The sequence below is a fragment of the Phlebotomus papatasi genome, chromosome 1 (assembly GCF_024763615.1).
Source record: "Phlebotomus papatasi isolate M1 chromosome 1, Ppap_2.1, whole genome shotgun sequence".
NCBI classification, from domain to species: Eukaryota; Metazoa; Arthropoda; class Insecta; order Diptera; family Psychodidae; genus Phlebotomus; species Phlebotomus papatasi.
The window spans coordinates 73,083,634-73,104,213 of NC_077222.1; the positions used below are offsets into that span (position 1 = coordinate 73,083,634).

At 35.4% G+C, this 20,580-nt stretch overlaps 4 protein-coding genes across 5 annotated transcripts in view; 2 read left to right on the forward strand and 2 right to left on the reverse strand.

Annotated features, from left to right (window-relative positions):
- Positions 1-4,520: 4,520 nt before the first annotated feature.
- Positions 4,521-5,829, reverse strand: LOC129801266 (SUMO-activating enzyme subunit 1). The gene is made up of 2 exons (XM_055846154.1): positions 5,646-5,829; positions 4,521-5,582 (listed from the first exon to the last, which is right to left on the reverse strand). Exons 1-2 carry the CDS (start codon positions 5,750-5,752, stop codon positions 4,682-4,684), a joined length of 1,008 nt encoding a protein of 335 aa, XP_055702129.1. The 5' UTR covers positions 5,753-5,829; the 3' UTR covers positions 4,521-4,681.
- A 10-nt stretch (positions 5,830-5,839) lies between these two features.
- LOC129801468 (dynein light chain Tctex-type protein 2B-like) lies at positions 5,840-7,838 on the forward strand. Of its 2 annotated transcripts, none has more exons than XM_055846560.1 (3): positions 5,840-6,113; positions 6,199-6,340; positions 6,405-7,838. In XM_055846560.1, exons 1-3 carry the CDS (start codon positions 5,951-5,953, stop codon positions 6,517-6,519), a joined length of 420 nt encoding a protein of 139 aa, XP_055702535.1. In that variant the 5' UTR covers positions 5,840-5,950; the 3' UTR covers positions 6,520-7,838. The 2 variants fall into 2 exon arrangements, with proteins under 2 accessions (XP_055702535.1, XP_055702545.1); XM_055846570.1 differs by having other exon boundaries at positions 5,864-5,999.
- Positions 7,839-9,441: 1,603 nt separating this feature from the next.
- On the forward strand, positions 9,442-17,040 carry LOC129800794 (E3 UFM1-protein ligase 1 homolog). The gene is made up of 6 exons (XM_055845457.1): positions 9,442-9,624; positions 9,685-9,883; positions 9,953-11,208; positions 11,289-11,442; positions 16,164-16,468; positions 16,604-17,040. The coding sequence occupies exons 1-6, from the start codon at positions 9,548-9,550 to the stop codon at positions 16,950-16,952; spliced, it is 2,340 nt and encodes a 779-aa protein (XP_055701432.1). The 5' UTR covers positions 9,442-9,547; the 3' UTR covers positions 16,953-17,040.
- LOC129801397 (protein sarah) overlaps positions 13,374-20,580 on the reverse strand; it is a 64,430-nt gene continuing 57,223 nt past the window's right edge. The window contains exon 3 of the mRNA XM_055846380.1: positions 13,374-13,391. The gene's annotated coding sequence lies outside the window, so the exon portion shown is untranslated. The remainder of the gene's footprint in view (positions 13,392-20,580) is intronic.

Consider the following 20,580-nt stretch of genomic DNA (forward strand, 5'->3'; position numbering starts at 1 on the left):
AGCAAAAACAGGATACAGAATTACACGCATAAGAGTTCCTAAAAGACATTCAAGTTGCTAAATGAAAGAAAGAAATCAGAACGGGACTTATACTTTTCTCACGATTCACAGGAGGACTACAAAAAAAGGAATACAAATTAAATGGATTAATTAAGAGAAAAAAAATCTATAATATGCAAACGACTGTGATAAGCGCGATCTATTTTTTAGGAGAAAACAAGATATAAGAACATTTTTTTTCTTCCGAGTGCAAAAAAAGGAAATTTACTAAAAAAAAAGAAAATAAGAAAAGGAAAAAAGGAAACATTGAACAAGAATTTGGCGGGGATTCTTCCAGCGATTTTCTCTTTCAGTACAAACACCATCGAACTTTACTTTCATTTTTTTCTTTGTCAAATAAGTTAATTTTTAATTAAATAATTAAAATATCAATACGTATATTTTTTATTAAATATTATTATATGTGAAAAATCGTTAAATATTTTAACATTATAATAATGTAATAAAGAGATTTGCGTGCCGCGTGAAAAGCTGTGACTGCAACTTGTAGAAAAAAAAATAATAACAAAAAAAGAGAAAAGAAAATTTATTAATTTAAAGAATGAGGGTAAAACTACTAAAGAAATAGTCGTTTTGAATGGATAAGACGAGCTTTGAAGAACATTTTGGCACAACTACGGTTTACCGTGACATTTTTCCACATATTTTCCTCAGGGAGATTGAACACCCAACAGTAATTTTAGGCCACGCCCCTTCGGAAATTATGGTAGCAGTACACAATATACTCGTTTGCACTGACAGTTGTCGTGTTAGCATTTTGATATTCGGATTTTAATGGTTTTCGAATTTACTCAATGTTGTAAATAAGCTGGGTTCTGAACAAAAATAAACAAAACACTTCCTAATTTCGAATACTGAATTATTAAATAAAGAAATTGAAAATATTAAAATCCCAAAAATCGAAAATCTACAGATACAAGAATAATCGACGCAAATGATAATATTTTAGTAGTTATTGAGACAAAATTACTAACCGTCGTAGACGTATCAATGAAAAAAAACCGCACCACAAAAGAGACCACACCCGCAACGATTTTTTTCTAAAAATTGAATACAGTTTTAATAACTTTCGTAAAAAAATCAAGAGATCAATATTATTTTAGCTAGGGTAAGTTGGGCACCTTGAAATTGGAATTTTTCGCCTATTTTTAAATAAAATTGAGCCTTATCGTGATATAATTTAGCTTCTCAATCTGTGCAGCTAAATTATATCACTAAAAAGGCTCAATTTTATTTAAAAATAGGTTAACTCTTTCCGGACCGCAGTATATGCTGCAAGCCAATTTCACAATTTTTAATCAAAAATATCTAAGCTCAAGAATTAATTGAGGTCCTACAAAAAATATCTTACATTTGGACATCCTTATATTTTGTAATCATCCACAAGAATAGGATTTTTATCAGTTCTGAATAATTAAAAAACATTGTTTTTCATAGAATATGCATATGCTTCTTTGGGTACTACAGTCCCAAAAGAGACGAAAGAGTTAATATAGGGTTGCAACGTTACTTGGGCCTGTTTTTACTAATGGTGTACTCGCAAAACTTCACCTTTGGTCTTAAAATGATTTCAAAAAACACCAAAATTTAAAATATTTGTTGTGTTATGATAGCACATTTTATATATTTTTTTTGGTTTTCGGAATCACTTTCCGACAAAAATTGCGACGAGGCCGTTAGTCGTTAGACGGGTCACAAGTAATGCCGCCACCTCACAGTAGTGGAAAGTACTCTCCCTTCGAACGTTCATGCCTTCGAATAATGTGAATTTCTGTTACGTTTCCTAAGAGATTTCCATAAAATTGTCAAATAATTATCAATAATTGATGACAAGCTAACTAATAGTTCATAGAAATATGTAAGTGTCTTAGGAAAAATAAAAGAATATTCACATTATTCGAAGGCATGAACGCTCGAAGGGAGAGTACTTTCCCCTATCCATAATCTGACCCGATCCCGTTATTCTGTTCAATAGATCTTCAATTGCAGTTTAAAGGGCTCTACACACAAGAAAAATTAATGTCCATATTGAAGAGTTTTCCTACACAAGCGTAGGGAATTTGCTTCTTCTACACGGAAATAAATTTCTCTTGTTAACCCTTTAACGACGAGACAGTTTTCGCGGACCGAAAATCAGCAATATGAAATCGATAAGCAAGATCAGTAACATCTTAAATTTATCCTTAGAAAATCCAACAAAGTCTGATTTGATGTATTTTTTGACTCTAGGAACGATAGGGACAAAAATAGCCCAATAATTTAAGTAATTTTTCTGACAATACCAATGAATGATTATTTTCACTCTAATGAAAAATATTATGTTTGAGTATTGTAGTTTCTTTTTCCAAAACGGTTTCGCTTAAAAAAAATGGAAATATAAAAAATAATTAAAATTAATTTTCATTATGAAAATTTGAAAATTCATCATTTTTGACCTTGAAAATTTACTATATAGCAAATAATTGGAGATTTGTAAAAAATATCCTAGATTTCTTTAACCTTCTACTTTGCATTTACGTACAAACATAAAGAAAATATAACTTTAGGTAGTCAGGAAAAATTATTTTCTTTATGGGACACCGGTGTTCCAATCCTCCTTAAAGGGTTAAGGACGATTGGGTCATCCGTGACCCAAAAATGAAATTTTTCATACGGCAAACTAAAGTTATGTTTGGTTTTCAAAAAGCCAGAAAAAATATTTTCACTGACCCTCAATTTTATGACCTTCTCGTCCTTAAAAGGTTAATAAGAAGAGTATAAAAGGATCGGCGTCCGAACAGACATAATACAAAATGATTAGAAAAAAGGACGTGAATTTAGATTTCTTGTAATTTTTTCTGATCTCAAAGCCGTGACGGATTACTAGCCTAACTTAATTTGCTGATGTTTTTTTTTCAAAAAATTGGTGGATCCGTATAAAATGTCTTGAATTTATTAAGTGAGGTTTAAGAGTGAAGGAATCGCATTGAGCTTAATAAGAATACTGCCTTTGTTCATTACTTCCAAGGTTTTTAGGGACGGAGGCAGCCAAATTCCCGAATGCCAAAATTCCGAATCTTTGCAAATTTTCCTTTGCCTCCAGCAAGTGCAAGTGCAGTGGGAGGAGCTATGACGCTTTTAAGAATTGCGCGGATTTTGGCTTTCAGGACTTTGGTTTTTCCGATTTTGGAATTCAGCTATTTGGAATGTGCAAGTAGGGGGAAGTAGCTTATTCAAGCTCATAGAGATATCCGCATCGTCTTTATATTTATTTAAATTCTCAGAGTTAAAGTTCTGTTCAGAGAAAGCGCGCTACCTTATGACGATTCAAGCTTCAAACAACTTTTGTTTTTCAATATATTTTGTAATGAACTTGATCCGTTATAATATTTTAATAGCCAACCTTAAGTTACATTAAGTTGAAGTCCAGCTTCTTTTAGAAATATGCGAACAATTAGCGTTTTCAATGTAGTCTATCCTGCCCTTAAAATTTGGTTTTTGCGAGAATATTTTTAAGTTCCGATTCCAGTTTCAAAAACTGATGTTTTCATAGATTGTACCGTTTTGAAAATTGTATATATCATTTTAAAGCTGAGTTTCAATTTAGAATCGCGTAGGGTGGAGTCTAAACTTATGGATGTTATACATACTTATGGACAACGCAAAAATCTTAAGTTATTACATTTAGCAGATTTCGAAAAATAAAAAAAATGTTAATTACATCATAAACTAATACTCAAAATCGGTTTGATGTAAGAACTTAAGATTTTTGTACGCTATCCATAAGAGTGTAGACTCCACACTATGGGGGCGTGGTCTATTTTTCAGAAGTGAACCATTTCGGTTCTTATATGGTTAAGGGGACTTTCTTAAGGAGTGTTAGGGCCTTGACAGACCTGAGGATTAGCCGAGAGACGGTTTAGCGTAATTATATTCGAAATAATGGTTAAACTACATTTCCATCATTTTCCACTAAGTCGTCTCTCGGCTTAAGTCGTAAGTGTGTCTAGGGCATTATTAAAAATTTAAAAAGATGTAAACTTAATTGTAGTTAGCAAAAGTTTTTGAAGAAGTCGTTAACTATATTTTTAGGCGGGGTTTGTTGAAAAAGAAAGCACCATGTGCCACTTTGCATTAAAAAAAAATACGACTTACCTTCCTGAAAGCTAAGGAGTTTCATGAAAAAAAAACGACACGGTAAACCGTTGGAGTTCCAACAATTTAATGACACCTTATGATTATTCAGTAAATATAAAACTTTTTTTTTAATTAATTCTAGGGATGGCAGAATATTATTTTTGCTATTATTGTGTAATCACCCTTTAAAACATGTAGTTTTTTCCTTCACGTTATTTTTTCTTGCATTTAAAGGACAAAAAAAAATACTAAGTTAATCTTGATTCCCACTGCAATTTGAAGAAATTACACCGAAGAGAATTAGGTTTATTTACGAGAAGATGAAAAAAAAAACAACAGTAATGTAATTTCTTTTATCAAGAGTGTTTTAATTCATATTAAACCTCATGACACAAAAAAAAATTAATTTATAGTGTAAAAGAAAATAATTCACAAAGTGTAATGAATAATAAGACAAAAAAAAGGAAAATTACCTTAGAAATTGTGGTAGAATTAAAAGAAAAGCTTAAATGCCTATTGTTTCGATGTATCCGTCTCCCCTCTCGGGATCAAAGAAGAAGAGATTGTGGTGAGGAGCCTCCTTCTGTGAGACACTCTTGATGACCTCCTGACCAACTACGCCACCCACAATTGCTGCTGCAGGAGAAATTTGGGAATAGAGATGGGTAAAGGCGGAATCGGGAATGATTCCGGAAGCTAATTCATCTCGATACTGCAGAAGAATTGCTTGATCTTCGGGGGCTTTTTTGAAGCATGGATCTCTCTTTTGCTCTTCGCGGAATCGATGCAGGATCATAAACATCATCAAAGCGAATCCCTTGCGTTTGACTGTTTTTAGGTATTCACGCTTGCGACAGTCAAATTCAAAGACATCCTGCAGAGGGGGAAACAGCAGAGTCTTCTTCGTTGGTACAGCTACAAGTTCCGTTTTTACTTTGTCTTGCTCCTTGGAGATGATCTTGTGCTTAAAGACATCTTCGATAAACTGGTGCTCCTGTAGATCAGCAAAACAGTAGCCGAACATACCCCAGACATCCGTCCCGAAGAATTTCACCCCCTTCATGCGACATGCGTTATTTATGCGAATCATTTCCCGGCGAGGTGCCCCAATCACAATCACCACGTCGAAGGACGTAAAGAATTCATCAGGCTTCTCACTCACAACATCCTTATCGGCTTTCAACTCCACCATAGGATTCAGAGCTTGAGCACGAGTCAGAGAAGCCTCAGCACGATTCTGTCCCAGAGTGGAGACAGGTACCAGGAACTGAGAGCACCTATCTGCCTCAGAGACAACATTGTGATCCAAAAATGTCACAGATTTCACACCGGCAAGTATGATGTTCTTCGAAATTTCAGCTCCCAAGCCATTGATACCACAGATGAGGATTCTAGCTGCCCGGATTCTAAAAAATTTGCACAATATTGAGAAATTTTTGAGGTTAGTTTTGAAAAACATGCATTCTCACCTTTTCTGCGATTCCAGTCCCCACAGACGAATCTGCCGGTCGTAGAGCTCAGCTTCCTGGACAGTTAGCTCCATGGAATTGGTATCCTTGATACCCACTTCACTCATTTTAGCTACAAAAAGCAAATTTTTCTCAAAAACGACGCTTTCACGGACTACCCGGTGTGAATGTCGAATCACTTTTCGAATTTCGAAGTCGCTAGGAGACACGAGATTTGCTAGGAGATTGTTTTTATTTTGGCAGCGTTGTTTTGATTCTTTTTTTGGACATTTTCTTCTGTGATTTTGCAAAATTCTAGACTTAAAATGGAACAAGTCGCTGAGAAAAGTGATGCAGGAACACCTGTTTCTAATGGTAAAGAAACTGATCAAGAAAATACCTTTCAAATCAGGCCGTCCTTGGAAAATTCTTTTCAAACTTTCCATGTCAAAGAAATAATTAAGAACTGCCTGGAAAGTGTACTCACTGGTAAGTTAATTACCTTGAGAATGCTTCAACTAATAGAAACTTAAATCATGCAAAAATATATGTAATATCATTGTCAAATATTCAGATAAAACCTACTCAAAAGAGGATGCAGCCATATGGACGAAACAGATTTCTCAAGAAGTGGGTAGCAAAATTATGGAATTGAAGATGAAAAGGTATAAACATGTGGTGCAGGTGACTCTAGGGCAGCAGCTAGGAGCTGGATGGTGAGCTGAAATCTTTAAATTTATGAAAAAATTGTCATTTTATCAATATTTTTTGTATTATTAGTAAATACATCGCACGCTGCCGATGGGATGCAGAGAGCGATAGTCAGGTGTCGAATGTATTCACAAATTCCAGTCTCTTTTGCATAGTCACAGTTTTTGGAGTATATTTGTATTGATTGATATTGATTTAATTTTCTTGAGTTGTTTGGCGCGAAAATTTGAATATTTCATTGAGCACCTAGCGTGAGCACTAGCAAGGGGTTTAGTGTTTTCGATATTGTATGTACAAACCAAAATTTTTGTTCTAACGCTCACCTCACAATAATAGTTTACAAAGCCCTTTTTACTTAAAAAAAATCAAAATCACTGTATTTCTGTAAAAATTACTGAATATAATTTAAAAGAAAAACAAATGGAGTATTAACTAACCCTAAAAACCTCCAGTTCAGACATTACAAAATCAAATTTTGTAATACAATAAAATAAAATAATAAATCGTGCAGTAAAAATTATATCATAACATAATTTTTATTCTCTCAATGATGAACTGGCACAAATGGATGATCACAAAAAAAGGGGGGAACAAAAAACGGTTGGCGCAAATTTAAAAGAAAGAAAAGAGATACCAGAATTCAGTTAGAGACAAAGACAAAGACCAACCGCCTCAAAAAAAAGTTAGTTTTTCACAGAAAAAACCACCAAGAAAGTTTAAAAATAGTGAGAAAAGTTCTCCAAAAGAAAAAGCCGCCCCACATTGACGTCCTGCTGGTGATGATCTGGAATCCATGAACCACACGATCCCTGAGAAAGACTGAAAACACAATTTAGTTGAGTGCATCAGTTTTAAAAATTGTCCAAAAAACAACCTTTATAAAATGTCAAAAAGAAATTCGTTGCAAATAAGTAATTTAATGCCCTTCCAGCCACTGAAGAAGATCCACATCAGGATCGAAAGCATTGGGAAAAACCAAAAAAGTGTTTTCAACTTGGGGTGACTAAATTCTCACTAGCAATCACCGGAGACACCTCTCTGAAATAATTTTTATTGTAAATTAAATACGATAGACATAAAGCACGAATAAGCTATTTTTATAGAGTATAGAGAAGGGAATTGCATGTAGGATAGCCCCCTTTTGCTTTGATAATCTCATTTATGAAAAGGTGCTTTAGTTCACTCAGAGTCATGAATTAAATGCCATTTCTTCTTGACCTAATAATTTTTTAATCTGACATTTTCTTTCATTGATTAATCAGTTAGGTTAGGGCACGTGAAGTAAAAATACAGTAGATTCTCCAAAATTTCAAAATTAAAAACTAGCCCGATCTTAAAAGAGCCGAATTAGAGAGAGTCTACTGTAGAGCAAATTATTTTGTGCACCATTTCAGGTTTAAAATGAAAGAAAAATTATTTTATGTAATTTTAATGTAGTAAGAATGTTTTCTCTAAAAGGTTATGTCACTGTACTTTGTATTTTACTAAATAAAAGTGCAAAAATGGAAAATGTGAGTTTTTAGAAGTGCAAAACGAAGGACCCACCAGTTGGTGTTTGGAGGTTTCAATGTTAAATTTTCAGAAATTATTATTTTTTTTTTTAATTTAAGTCTCGTTCTTCTATCCGAATGAATCATTGTTTTGCAAAATTTTTATCTAAAAATTTAAATTGCACAAAGAGAGTACAGAAAAACGTAAACTGGTCAAATTTTCTGAATAGACCAAAATCGACGAAGATGTAGAAGACCCTAGCAAATAAGCTGCCCTATGGAACCAATTATTATCGAATAAAATGATAAAAGTCTCATGATATATTTCTTTAAATTTTTTAAAGTGTGTAAATGTCCGTCTTGACTGCCTCATTTTTTCAATAAAGATTTTTTAGCCTCTGCACAAAAGACTTTCTTGTAGAATTTGATTTGTTGGACCATGAACTCCAAATGTATTCGAGACATCTTTTATACCAGCTTACGTGTTTTCCTCTACAATTGGTACACTTCACTTCCTTAGAGCAGGGATCTAGACGATGATACTTCTTGCCGCACCTTCTACACATTGCTGTGTTCTTACATGGCGTTGTCATGTGCCCGCGTTTCTGACAGTTGAAACAAGGAATAGGGTCCGGAATGAATGATCGTAATTATAATCTGAAATAAACAGCTTTCAGTATACTTTAGTACTTCTGAAAGATCGAAAGTAATCACAAAATGTGCCAGTGTTCTTCCATATTGGACCGTCAACTTGGTTCTGGGTAGCTCTTTTTCAATTTTCAACGCCTTCCTTTTTAGATAGCGAAATCCACTACCTCTTAAGGCCTCAGCTATTCCATCAACTACTTATCCCTTAAATATATTACACTATTTCTTTCTTGCTATCCTATCTTTTTGACGTTTAGGAGGCAAGAAGTCTGGTCTTATTTTGATTCTATTATTAAAGTTGCGTCCTTCTGCCTTTTGATGTCTTTAACATCTATTAGCGCTCTTAGTGAGCTCGCAACTACAAAACACGATTTGGGAGCAATTGCGTCTATATCCTGGGACGCATTCTTTATTGTCATAAATCTTCTCGCATTGTCTATGGGTCCAATCTCCTTGTGCTGAGCGGTAAAAATCTCTTCTATTCTTCTGTTCCTTGCAGCTCCTTCCAAAGTCGAGATCGAGAAATCCCTGATCTAAGAGGGAAGAAGTCCCATTGGATCCCACCTTACAACCAAGACAACATCGCCCAATCGCCCTACATGTTGCCACCTAATCTTACTAAAGCTATCTCTTGCTACTCTCTTGCTACCTATTTGCACTTTTTTTTTTAAATCCATTCCCTTCAATTAAAGTTTTTCACTATCCAACACTGAATCTCCTTTATCATATAGACTTTTGTTTGAGGTTATGATAAACGGATGGTTTTTTTCATTAATTTATTTAGTTCAAGCAACAAAAATGTTTAGTAATTAATTTTGCAATTATTTTTAATCAATAATTTCTTAAAACTATTTTTTTAAAGAATGCGAAGACCTCTCATTTTTTTAATTTTACATATTTTCAATGCAAAACATTGCAATAATTCAAACAATGTATTTTCGAACATACAAATTTATTGAATGACCCCCTGACTGTCACGCTGTCACTTTCACCTTCACCTGCCACATATTTGGTTGAAAAAAGAATTGTTTTTCTCTGTGAAATATCGTGATTTCCATCTATTGAATTGCAAAAATGCCGTCAGATTGGGATGAAATTAAGCGTCTGGCAGCTGATTTCCAGAAAGTTCAGCTTTCATCGACGCTACAAAGGTGAGAAATTGAGTAGTAAAATCCTTCGTTATGCATATTTAAATGAGGATGTTTGACCAGGCTCTCAGAAAGGAACTGCATCGAAGTGGTGTCTTTGCTTGTTGAAAAAGGTCTTTTAGAGATAATCTATACAAATGATGGTAAGGAATACCTGACGCCTGATCAATTGTCCACGGAAATCCAGGATGAACTCTATGTGATTGGGGGTCGTGTGAATCTAACCGATGTCTCACGGACACTAAATGTTGATCTGAATAAAGTAGGCATATACAGCTTTTTTATAACAAAAGCCTTATGGATATTCTGACCAGTCTACTTCCTCTTGCAGGTGACTGCTGCTGCCAATAAAATAACACACAGGGACAAGGATATCCATCTAATTCTGGGCCAACTGGTCAATGAAGACTATCTTCAGCGAGTGGCTTTGGAAATAAATGAGAAGTTAATTCAGAGTGGAGAAATATCCGCTGGAAGTCTAGCAGAGCAATATGACTTGCCAGCAGATTTCATTCTGCAGAAGATTATTGAACGAAATCTTGGGAAAACCATTCATGGAAAGAGAGATCCATCTGATCCCAAAGTTTTCTTCACCCAAACCTATATTTCTCGATGCAAAGCTAAGATTCGTGGAGCTTTAGCTGCTTTGTCTCGTCCAACGCCAATTTCTTCCATTCTGGGACAGTGTAAGCTCAAAGAGAAGATTTTTTACTCCCTCATCGATGATGTCTCATTCGATGGGAGTGTGACATCAAAGATGTCTGGTGCTCAGTATATTCCGAATGTCTACAAAAAAGCCCAGAATGAGTGGGTAACGAACCTGTTCAAGCAAAATGGGTATGTTCAGCATGATACTCTGTCTCACTTTGGCATTTCCGACGCAAAGACTTTCATTCAGCGTCAATTGCCCAACGAAGAACTAGTACATCTGGAAAAGTGTACGGTCGGGAAGAGATTTGTTGAGCAACTGGATGCCGCAATTGAAGAATGTATCTCCAGTGGATCTTATCTGGACGTCACCACAATTCTTCCGACGGATTTGAGCCAAGGAGACATCGATAAACTCTTTGAAACTGTCATGAAACCCACAACGAGTAGGAATGTCTTGATTTTGGACACTACAATCTTCACTAATGTCTTCCTGGATCGCTTGGTGTTGCCCGTGAAAGAAATTGTGGAGGGAAATGTGAAGAAAGCCATCGAGAGTGGAAAGTATCAGCAGTACCTGGCGGAGAAACTGACGTCAGGCCGTCAGACAGGGCTCCAAGAGACCACTGGGGATTCCAAGGCTGATCGCCGAGAGGAGAGGAGGCGTAAGGCAGCTGTGGGAAAGGGTGGAGGAGGAACCCAGGGACGTGAAACTAAAACCAAGTCCACGAAGAAGCACTATCGAGGCGGTGCAGGAGAAAAAGGTGGATTTGATTCAGATTCCGATGATAACGGAAAAGTTTCCAAGAAGAAAACCGCAGCAAGCATTGATTTGATTACACTAAAAGAAATTATTGAAGTGGTTGAATCATCTCTCAATAAGCTCAACAATGAAGAACTGTGTTACTTGGCAAAGGATGTAGCACTGCATTTTTATCCGTGAGTCTCGAGGATGGAAATTGCTAAACTAGATTAACCGGAACGCAATTATTTTTTTCTTTCATTTTCTCTCATTGCAGGCAATTTAGCAAAGAAGCTCTCCATACGGCACAACAGGTGTACGAGGCGAGTTTGCAGAATTCCACGCAAAATCGTCGCCAGACTCATGCTGCATTGCAAGAGAAGTTGAACAATTTACTTGGTGACGTGCGTCTGTACGAGAAAGGGCTAAAGGTAAGTTGATTAAATGGATTTTTATAGCTCTGCGATAAAGTATTAATTGCTTTTGGGTGAGATCGTATCTCGTTTCTCGCTTCTTGTGATCATCAGAGAATTTCATGTCTTCAGATCCATCTCAAACTTTTTAAAAGTGGTACCTGCAACTTCTTTACCTTGAAAATCTGGTTTGGAGTATTAGTATTTTTTCGCTTCTTTTTAGGATTAATTGGTCAAATAAGCTATTTTGAAAGCTTAACTCAAAATTTTGTACAGTATTTGTCTCGTTTAGAATATACCGTGAACGATGCCAGCCACAAACCCAAATGGGCCTAAATACAGAAAACTAAAATTCCGAAAACCAAAATCGGGCTAAAATTCCGAAAAGCCTGTAAAGGCAAAATCGAGCAAAGCCAAAATCCCGAAAGGACCAAATCCTGAAAGCTAAAATCCTTAAAGCCGGCTTCAGACTAGAGGTTTAGCCTAGTTCTTGAATGTCTCAAAATCTTAAATTGCGAGCTATTTTATTCTTTTTTGAGAGTCTAATAGGTCATTTGTCCTTAATAATCCAATCCTAAGTTAAATTTTTCTAAAAAATCGTAATTGATAAAAAATTAGAGTAGTTAAGCCATATAACTAAACCTTAGATCTGAAGCTCGTATAATGGGCCAAAATTCCGAAAAGCTTGTAATGGCGAAATCGCGAATAGCCAAATTCCAGAATAGGTCCAAATCCCGTAAGGGCCAAAATCCCGAAAGTAAAATCCTGAATGGGCCAAAATTCCGAAAACTCATAAAGAAAGGAAAAATCGCGAATAGCCAAAATCCAGAATAGGACAAAACCCCAAAAAGGTCAAAATCCGGAAAGTTAAAATCTTGAATGGGCCAAAATTCCGAAAACTCGTAAAGGAAAAATCGAGAAAAACTAAAATCCTGAATGGCCCAAAATTCTGAAAAGCCTGTAAAGGCAAAATCGAGAAAAACCAAGGTCCAGAATAGATCAAAATCCCGAAAGGGCTAAAATCCCAAAAGCTTAAATCCTGAATGACCCAAAATTCAGAAAAGCCTGTAAAGGAAAAAACCGCGAAAAGCCAAAATCCAAAATAGGTTAAAATCCCGAAATATCCCAAATATCTCAATAAGATATCCCAATATCCCAAATGGGCCAAAATTCCGAAAAGCCCGTAAAGGCAAAATTGAGAAAAGCCAAAATCCCGAATGGGTCAAATTCTCGAAAGCCAAAAAACTCCGAATGCCAAAATCCCAATTAGACCAAAAGCCTGAAGGGAAGGAAAATATTAGATGAGCACATATTAGATAAGCACATATATTCTGTCAGTAGAAGAGGTTGAAAGTTGGGAGTGGTATAACTCAGCTCCTGATGAATATAATTGGATGAGTGAACTATTGTTGGAAAGCTTGGTCCCTTAGCTTTCAGAATCTGGTATAAGCAATATGCAATGGGTAAACCATGGTCATCCAGAACCACTTATGTCGAAGGAGACATTTTTTGCAACATCACTTTTGGCCATCCACTGTTGGGACCAGGAGTGACCCACAATTCTCGCACATGGACTGTTTGTTAGAGGAACTCAAAGGGTATAATTTGTGGGAAAAACTTTTTTGGACATCTTACTTTTTTTTATTCATCGACTTTTGCAAGAATTTTGAAATGTTAAAGCCAAGGAAAAAATCCTTCTATCCCATTTTCTGGACAAACTAATGAAGATATCGACTTGGAATGTTCTAAGTACTCCCCCATAAGTTGATCCAAGGAATCCAAATGTCACTTCAATTTCATCCCCACGTCTATCCTTCCCCTCCAGAAACCACTCTTTTAGGAATATCTCAAGAACCAGACCATCGATGCATTTCATTTTTGGATATGTTTTAGAGAGTGTCCTAGTGGAGATTTCATCCATACATTCCAAAGACGTCCGACTTCTTCTTCTTGCACATGCTAATAATCTGTTCAGAAGAGCAGAATTTTTTCTGATCAATTTTCTGACCAAAGAGACAAAGTTAGCGATTTTGGTTGTTCTGAGTACCCCCCAAAAGTCAATCTAAGGAATCGAAATAACGCATGCATTTGCCTTTCATCCCACTCCTCCTCCAGAAACCACTCTTGGAAATATCTCAAGAAATAAACCATCAATCCTTTCCATTTTTGGATATGTTTTTGACAAGGCTAAGACGGACATTTCGTCCTCAGACACCAATATCATCCAGGAATTTCTTTTTGGAATTTAGAAAATAGGGTAAGGGCTCATAATTTTGGATAGTCTGCTTATAAGCATCGAAGTTCCAAGTTTGAAGTGCGATATTTTCAATACTAATTGACATTTCTTGATACTCTCTTTTCAGAAGAGTTGTTTAGAAACTTGTCAAGCTATTTATCGTCTTATTTTTACTAAAATTAGTTTTAATACGTTTAAAAATGAATTGATATGTAGAAGTGAATTTTACTCTTATTTTGGACAACTTGTTTATTAATTTGGCCAACTTGCCTGTAAATTTGGACAGCTAATCCGCCTCAATAGGATGCCCATTGTTCTTCATTTGATGAACCAATCTTACCAAGTCCTCTTCCTGTTCATGTAAGGGAAACGTAGAATATCACAGAAGCCCGGAAACTTTCCATATCATTCATTAAAATGAGTTGACTTCGATACTCCAAGTACGTGCGGATTCGCTCATTCCCTGACCTTTCCGGGAGCCTTTCAAGGCATTTCTCGCTACATCTCTTTCGTAGAGATGATGCTCCTTTGTTTCTCCAGGCATTTGTCCAACCTAGTAATCACAAAAGCTAAAATTTCGTGAGAAAAACACCTGTCCAAAATAAGAATCATCACCTCACTGGTGAATGTCTTAGAAAATTTCCCATTTTTCACACGAAAATCTAATTCACAAGGCAAATCTCACTTTAGGTCAAATGTACAAATCACCACTAACGTGAATCAACACAATATTCAATGAGTATTCAATAATATCACTCAAAAAAGCGAAGAAACATTGGCCTCAATTCTGAGACCAAGATCAAGATCAAAATTTCAAGCTGTCAAATATTTCCAAGATCAAGATTTCATATTCTGACGCAAAGCATTTATGGAATTTAAAATGTCTTAGCTAAGAACCAAGATTTCAAGATTTTCCACACTTAACAAAACGTCACTTCTGACAAATATCTTCATTTCTTTGTCGAATTTGTTGAAATTTCCCCATATAAATTACAAAAATTAATTATAGGTTGTATTAAATAATATATGAAAGGCCATAATCGGGAATAAAAGAAGTTCAAACAAAACTTGTAACGTGTGATAAATTCTGAAATGCTTATGCAAGGTGTGATTATTTTGCAGGTATTCTCAGGGTGTTGTACTTTGAAACGTACATCTAGAAATATGTATCATAACGATTAAATTACAAGATCAAACATAGCGTTTTTCATAGTAATTCTCTTTTTGTATAATCTCTTATAGAAATATTATATAACTCTTCAAATTGTTAGTATCTTGAAAATTCCAAGCACCTCCGAGAGGTTCTTGGAATTATTTAAAAAAAAAACAAAAAATTTGACGTTTTGAAATCTTGAAATATTGGTTCCAGAATTGCAAATCTTGATATCCACACGGTTTGTGTCTTGGATTTCAAGATTTCAAGACATTTGACAGATTTGACATCTTGATCTTGATTTTTTGATTTCATAATACCAAAATCTTGAAATTTTCTTTGTCTTGATCTTGATCTTGGTCTCAGAATTGAGGCCATTGTTAGTACTTAACCACAGCTAAATAAGAACTGAAGTAAACACGAAGTTCTGTCATATTTCTCGTAAGCAATTGCTCACACTGAATTTTCAACAAAGCAATTTCAACTCAAATCATATTCAAAATTTAACGTATTTAGTGTCAAAATCTTCCAAAAAGAACAAATATTTAGATAGAATTCATTATTCATCAAATATTGGAATAAAAATCCATCATTTTAATCAATTTATTTTTAGTGTCCAATGTTATCCTCAAAGTGTCCAAAATAAGAAACTGGACAAAATTATGAGCCTTTCCCCTAAGTGTTTAATTCAATGAATTGCATTTTCGAACTCATATGATATAACAAAAAAAAGCTCGAATGGCAATGTCAGGTTTCAAACTCACGCGTGATAATGCCACGAAAATTACAGAATTTCCCTACAGGTGATGGTAATCAAAAGTTTTCTGATAAACCAGTTTTGTCCCAAACACAGAAAAAAAATATTTTGTGAAAATGTTCGTAAATGTTTGTGAATTCCTATGATGGAGTTACAAAATCGTGAATCGTATAACCCACAAACAAGTTCGTAAAAGTTTGTACTTTTTTCACAAACATTGTTCGTAACATGATCATTTGACGAAAATTTTTTGTACTTTTACAAACATTTGTTCGTAAATATTCGTAAACACACAAAAAATGTTCGTAAAATTTTGTCATTTGTTCGTAAATGTTCGACAGGAAGTCGTTAATTCAGATAGGGTTCCAAATTTCCTATTATTTGGTTTGGATAAAATATGTTTTTTAGATTTTTTTGGTGTTTTTAATTATTTTTTTTAATACTTATACGTTTAAAGAATATTGATATCTGATTTTGAAAGTTAACAAAGTAATTTATAATTCTGTTTCAGCTAAAATAAGAATCTCATCTCTCAATAACTTTACTGTATTTATCACTGTCTTTAGTCCTATCAAGGTTATCTTCTTTTGCAGCTCTTCCCCACTGATGTTCAGCAGCAATTGGTGAAATATTTACTAAAGACTCTTGGTACTGATATTTGCAATGAGCTCTTCTTCTATGTTGCTGCAGAAAGTGGTCTCAATTGCAATTCATCATCCCTCACGGTGGAACAGAGGAGTAACATTATGCAGGAATGTGGTCAGGAGTACAAGTCAGCCCTGACGGTACTCAATAAAACACTATCTGGGCAGTCTGTGGATGAATTTCTTGTTGCATCGGAGAATACATTGCAAGAATGCAGTATGATTCTCAAGAAGATTGACAAGAAGAAGGATCGGTGAGTGAACTCTTTACGATCAATTGGCATTAATTGATTGGTTATACACCAATCAATTTATTTATTGAGTATCACACTCATTCCGCCAATTTCCTTTTTTTTTGAATGTCTAATGATACGCAAAATGAATTGCAGATCGCTTATTTTGGGTCATAAACATGGTTTACTTGATCAACTGGCTAATTGTACAGATCCTGCTCTTGTTCTTCACTTGACATGCCTTGTGATCTTTACAATTTCCACTCAGTGTATGCTTCATGCATCTGGACGCCATGTGGCGGCTATACTGGCCTTCCTGCAGCCTCATCTGCAGACAGATCAGGCACAGCTTCTCACACAGTATCACGATCTCGTGCTGAAGGTCTTAACTGTGGCTGATGAGGAGGCGAAAGTGGAAGTATTGAGACAACTTGAGGACCTGACTCCCAAAGTCAAAGAAGTGGCTTCCTCATTTAAGAAGAATACGACGTCATCGAATGAATAATACGCGGTAAACCACATTACCTTCAATCATATTTCTGTTTACAAATTGGATATTACTCTTGCGTTTTATTACAAAATTTACATCATAATGTTTTCTTTCTTTCTTTCACTACATATTCTATTTTTGCCCCATCGTGTGATAAGAGAGGTGTGACTGTGTGAAAATATGATAGATGTTGCATGAAATTTGATATTGCTACCAAATAGTGTGAATGTGTTAAGAAAATGTAATTTATTAAATCACTCAAAGTGATTTCAAAGCAATCATTTAAATTGCTCCTTCTCTTCACCATTCAGTAAATGCAAAGTAGTAAATTCTGATGAAAGCTTCGCGGTAGTTTTCAACATAGTAAGAATTCGAATTGCTCAGCATTCTGGGGAAGTGATATTGTTATCAGACATTTTTTTATATTAGAAAACTAAATAATATGCGAAACATTTTTTTCTGCTAATTCAGAACACGAAACATTGTTTTTAAAGAAAAATGTGTTGAGGAAAGGATGTGTAAAATTCTTGATATAATTTTATTAGGGGAATATAGGCACGGTTCGCACAGAGTGAACCTTCAAACGATGCGAATTTTCTCTTTGTTTGCAAAGAGCTGACATCATTTCTCATCTCGTTTCATGAGCTTAATAATTATTTATCTTATGGCTGAGAAATGACAAACTAGCTCTTTGCAATCAAAGAGAAAATTTGCGTTGTTTGAAGGTTCACTCTTTGCGAACCATGCCAACATTCTCCTATATTTCGACGGCACCATTCCATACTCTTCTAAGGTGACTTAAAATTATATTACTCCAAGAGATATGTTGTTCCTGGAACCGAGATCTCTACCTGGTGAAAATTTGGTGGTCATCCGGCGTTCGGGTAACGAGATATTCATTTTTTTTTCAAAAGAAGATTACACATGTAGAATAGGAAATTGCTAACTTCAAATGGCTTAGAATGGAACCGTCGATTTTTTGCTTGATATTAGACTTTTTAGGGAAGTTTTTCTTCGTAAACTACTCTACCAGCGAAATTTAAAGAAGGTTTCAAAGAGCTCTACCCATGAAAAAAATAAGCCACTCCCCCTAAAACATTTTCAATTGGGATATGAAAATTATAAGATTTTCATGCAGTATTTTTCTCAAACTTTCATCCCGCTTTTTTTTAAGCTGAGACAAAGGTTAAAAATTATAAGAAAAAATGTAAAACATGTTAAAGCTGTTCAGAAAATCTGAAAGGTAGGAAGCGCTTAAAGCAATCGTGTGGATGAGCAATTTGGCCACCAGAACCCTCAGCGTCCCTCCTAACGATTTATTCTTCGTAACGATCCAATGCGAACTAACTCTCAATACTAAACCTCTCTATGATACCCCTCCCGAAGGGGTAACTGTAACTAACAGGCTAGCACTATAAAATAATGCTCAAGGAGAAATCGGCGCCGCTCCGAGACATCTGTGGTGTAAATTAAAATACCAATTGGGGTTCAAACATTATTGGGAAGAAATTAGTGTTAACAAACATCTTTTGCGTTTTTATGGCTCTGGCACACCTTTTAGATCAGGAAAATTTCATGTAATCGAAATTCACTTCCCTTTCTTTCTCAAGAGTTTTGCATATGTCTATCCTATTCTTTCGGACTCTTCTTCTTCTTTTGAACGTCATAACAAATTCAATTTAGTTCTGTCCAATTTTTAGACCGAAAGAGTAGGAGAGACTTATTCAAATCTATTGAGAAAGACTGGGATGCGGATTTTGGTTTCATGAAATTTTACCGGTCTAAAAGGTGTGCCAGAGGAATTAGCAAATGGATTGACGTAATGGGCGTGACGTTTTCAAATTTTATCACTGCACTTAATTTAGAATTAATATAACTTCATATCACGATGTATTTCGTTAAATTATACTCCTATATTTTATTAAAAGGCACTAGTGTCCCGGGTTCGAATTTATTTTAGATCATCAGGAATTTTACTGGTAAACACCTTTCGAATTCCATCCATAGAAGTCCATTGCACTTAATTCTATAAGGCGTTGTACTGACTACCTCATCTTCAATTGAAATCAAATTAATTTATTAAATTCTCACAAGATACATGGCACTTAACACAATATTAATACATAAATGTATGTTACTTAAACATTGAGATCATCTGGATTTCTTAGCCCTTATGTAGGGCAATATTAATTATATTCCTTTAAGCAATCTAACTTAAAGAAATGTGTGACATAATACTATCTGATAAAATATATCGCCATTGATTAAAGGAATATGGGAAAAAAATTGAAGTGTTCGAAGCCAGAGTGTGTGCGAAGCCTGAAGGCTTTCCCTTAGTGCCAATGAAAGAGGAGAGGTGAGACTCAGACTTATGCCTTAGACACACTTACGACTAAAGTCCAGAGACGACTAAGCTTGTTCATAGCCAAGTCAGTTCCTGACACACTACAAACGAGGCTTAGCATTCTCTGGTATCCACAAAACATAACTTTCGTGGGTTTTTATGCAGATATTTCTACTGAAACGCACTTATACTCCTCTTAAAATGAAACTATTTGTAAATTCATGTCTCAGTACACGTGCAATAATTATTGTTAATCACAATTATTTGTGAGGTGGAAGCTAACTCGCGACTTAAGCCAATTTCCGCGATTCTAGTGAATAATTTTTATTGTTATAAGTGAATTGTAAAGTAAATTTACAAGTAGTTTCATTTTCAAAGGAGTACTAGTGCATTTCAGTAGAAATATCTGCAGAAAACCCACGAAAGTTATGCTTTGTGAGTGCCAGTAAACGTTAAGCCTCATTTGTAGTGTGTCAGGAACTGACTTGGCTATGAACAAGCTTAGTCGTCTCTGGACTTTAGTCGTAAGTGTGTCTAGGGCCTTAGGGTGTTTCAACGAGGAAAACAAATTTTTGGCACTATATTCTCACGGTGCTGTATTTGATGAGACAAGAAAGTTTTTCTTCGACAACCATATGATCAAACGCTGTTTAGAGGTGGCTGAACCGCTGAACGACCCTCTCTCTAGAACATTTTTCTGATTTTACACTATAGATAGGGTCGTTCAGCCACTTTTAAACGGCGTCTGATCATATGGTCGTCGAAGAAAAACTTTCTTGTCTCATCAAATACAGCACCGTGAGAATAGTGCCAAGAATTTTTTTTCCTCGTTGAAACACCCTACTCAGACTAGGCTCAGGTGGCTCAGGGGAACACGTTTCTGTCTTTTTGGTATTAGGTTATGCCAAGTTCTCTGATTCAAATTCTCTTTCAATTACCAGAAATTTACTTAAATTTCGGAAAGGAAAAATATTTAAAGGAACGGAGGGAGATATCGACAAGCGGTTTTCGGCAAAGGTTAAATGACGTTGGGCCGCTAGAAGTTGATGGTGTTAGATCCACCTCCCCCCCCCACCCCCTTTCGCCATTTTGGAATACCCCCAAATTTTGTTTTCTTAATAACTCAGCCTCGGGCTCAAATTTTAGTACGTTATAGCTGGGCCTAAGGGCTTTCGATCGATACCAAACTTAACCCCCTCCGACTCCCCTGACCCGAGATAGAGGGGGTCAAAAATTCAATTTTCAAATGGTCATATCTCTGTTTCTAATAATTATCAAAATTGGAAAAATTTTGGTGTT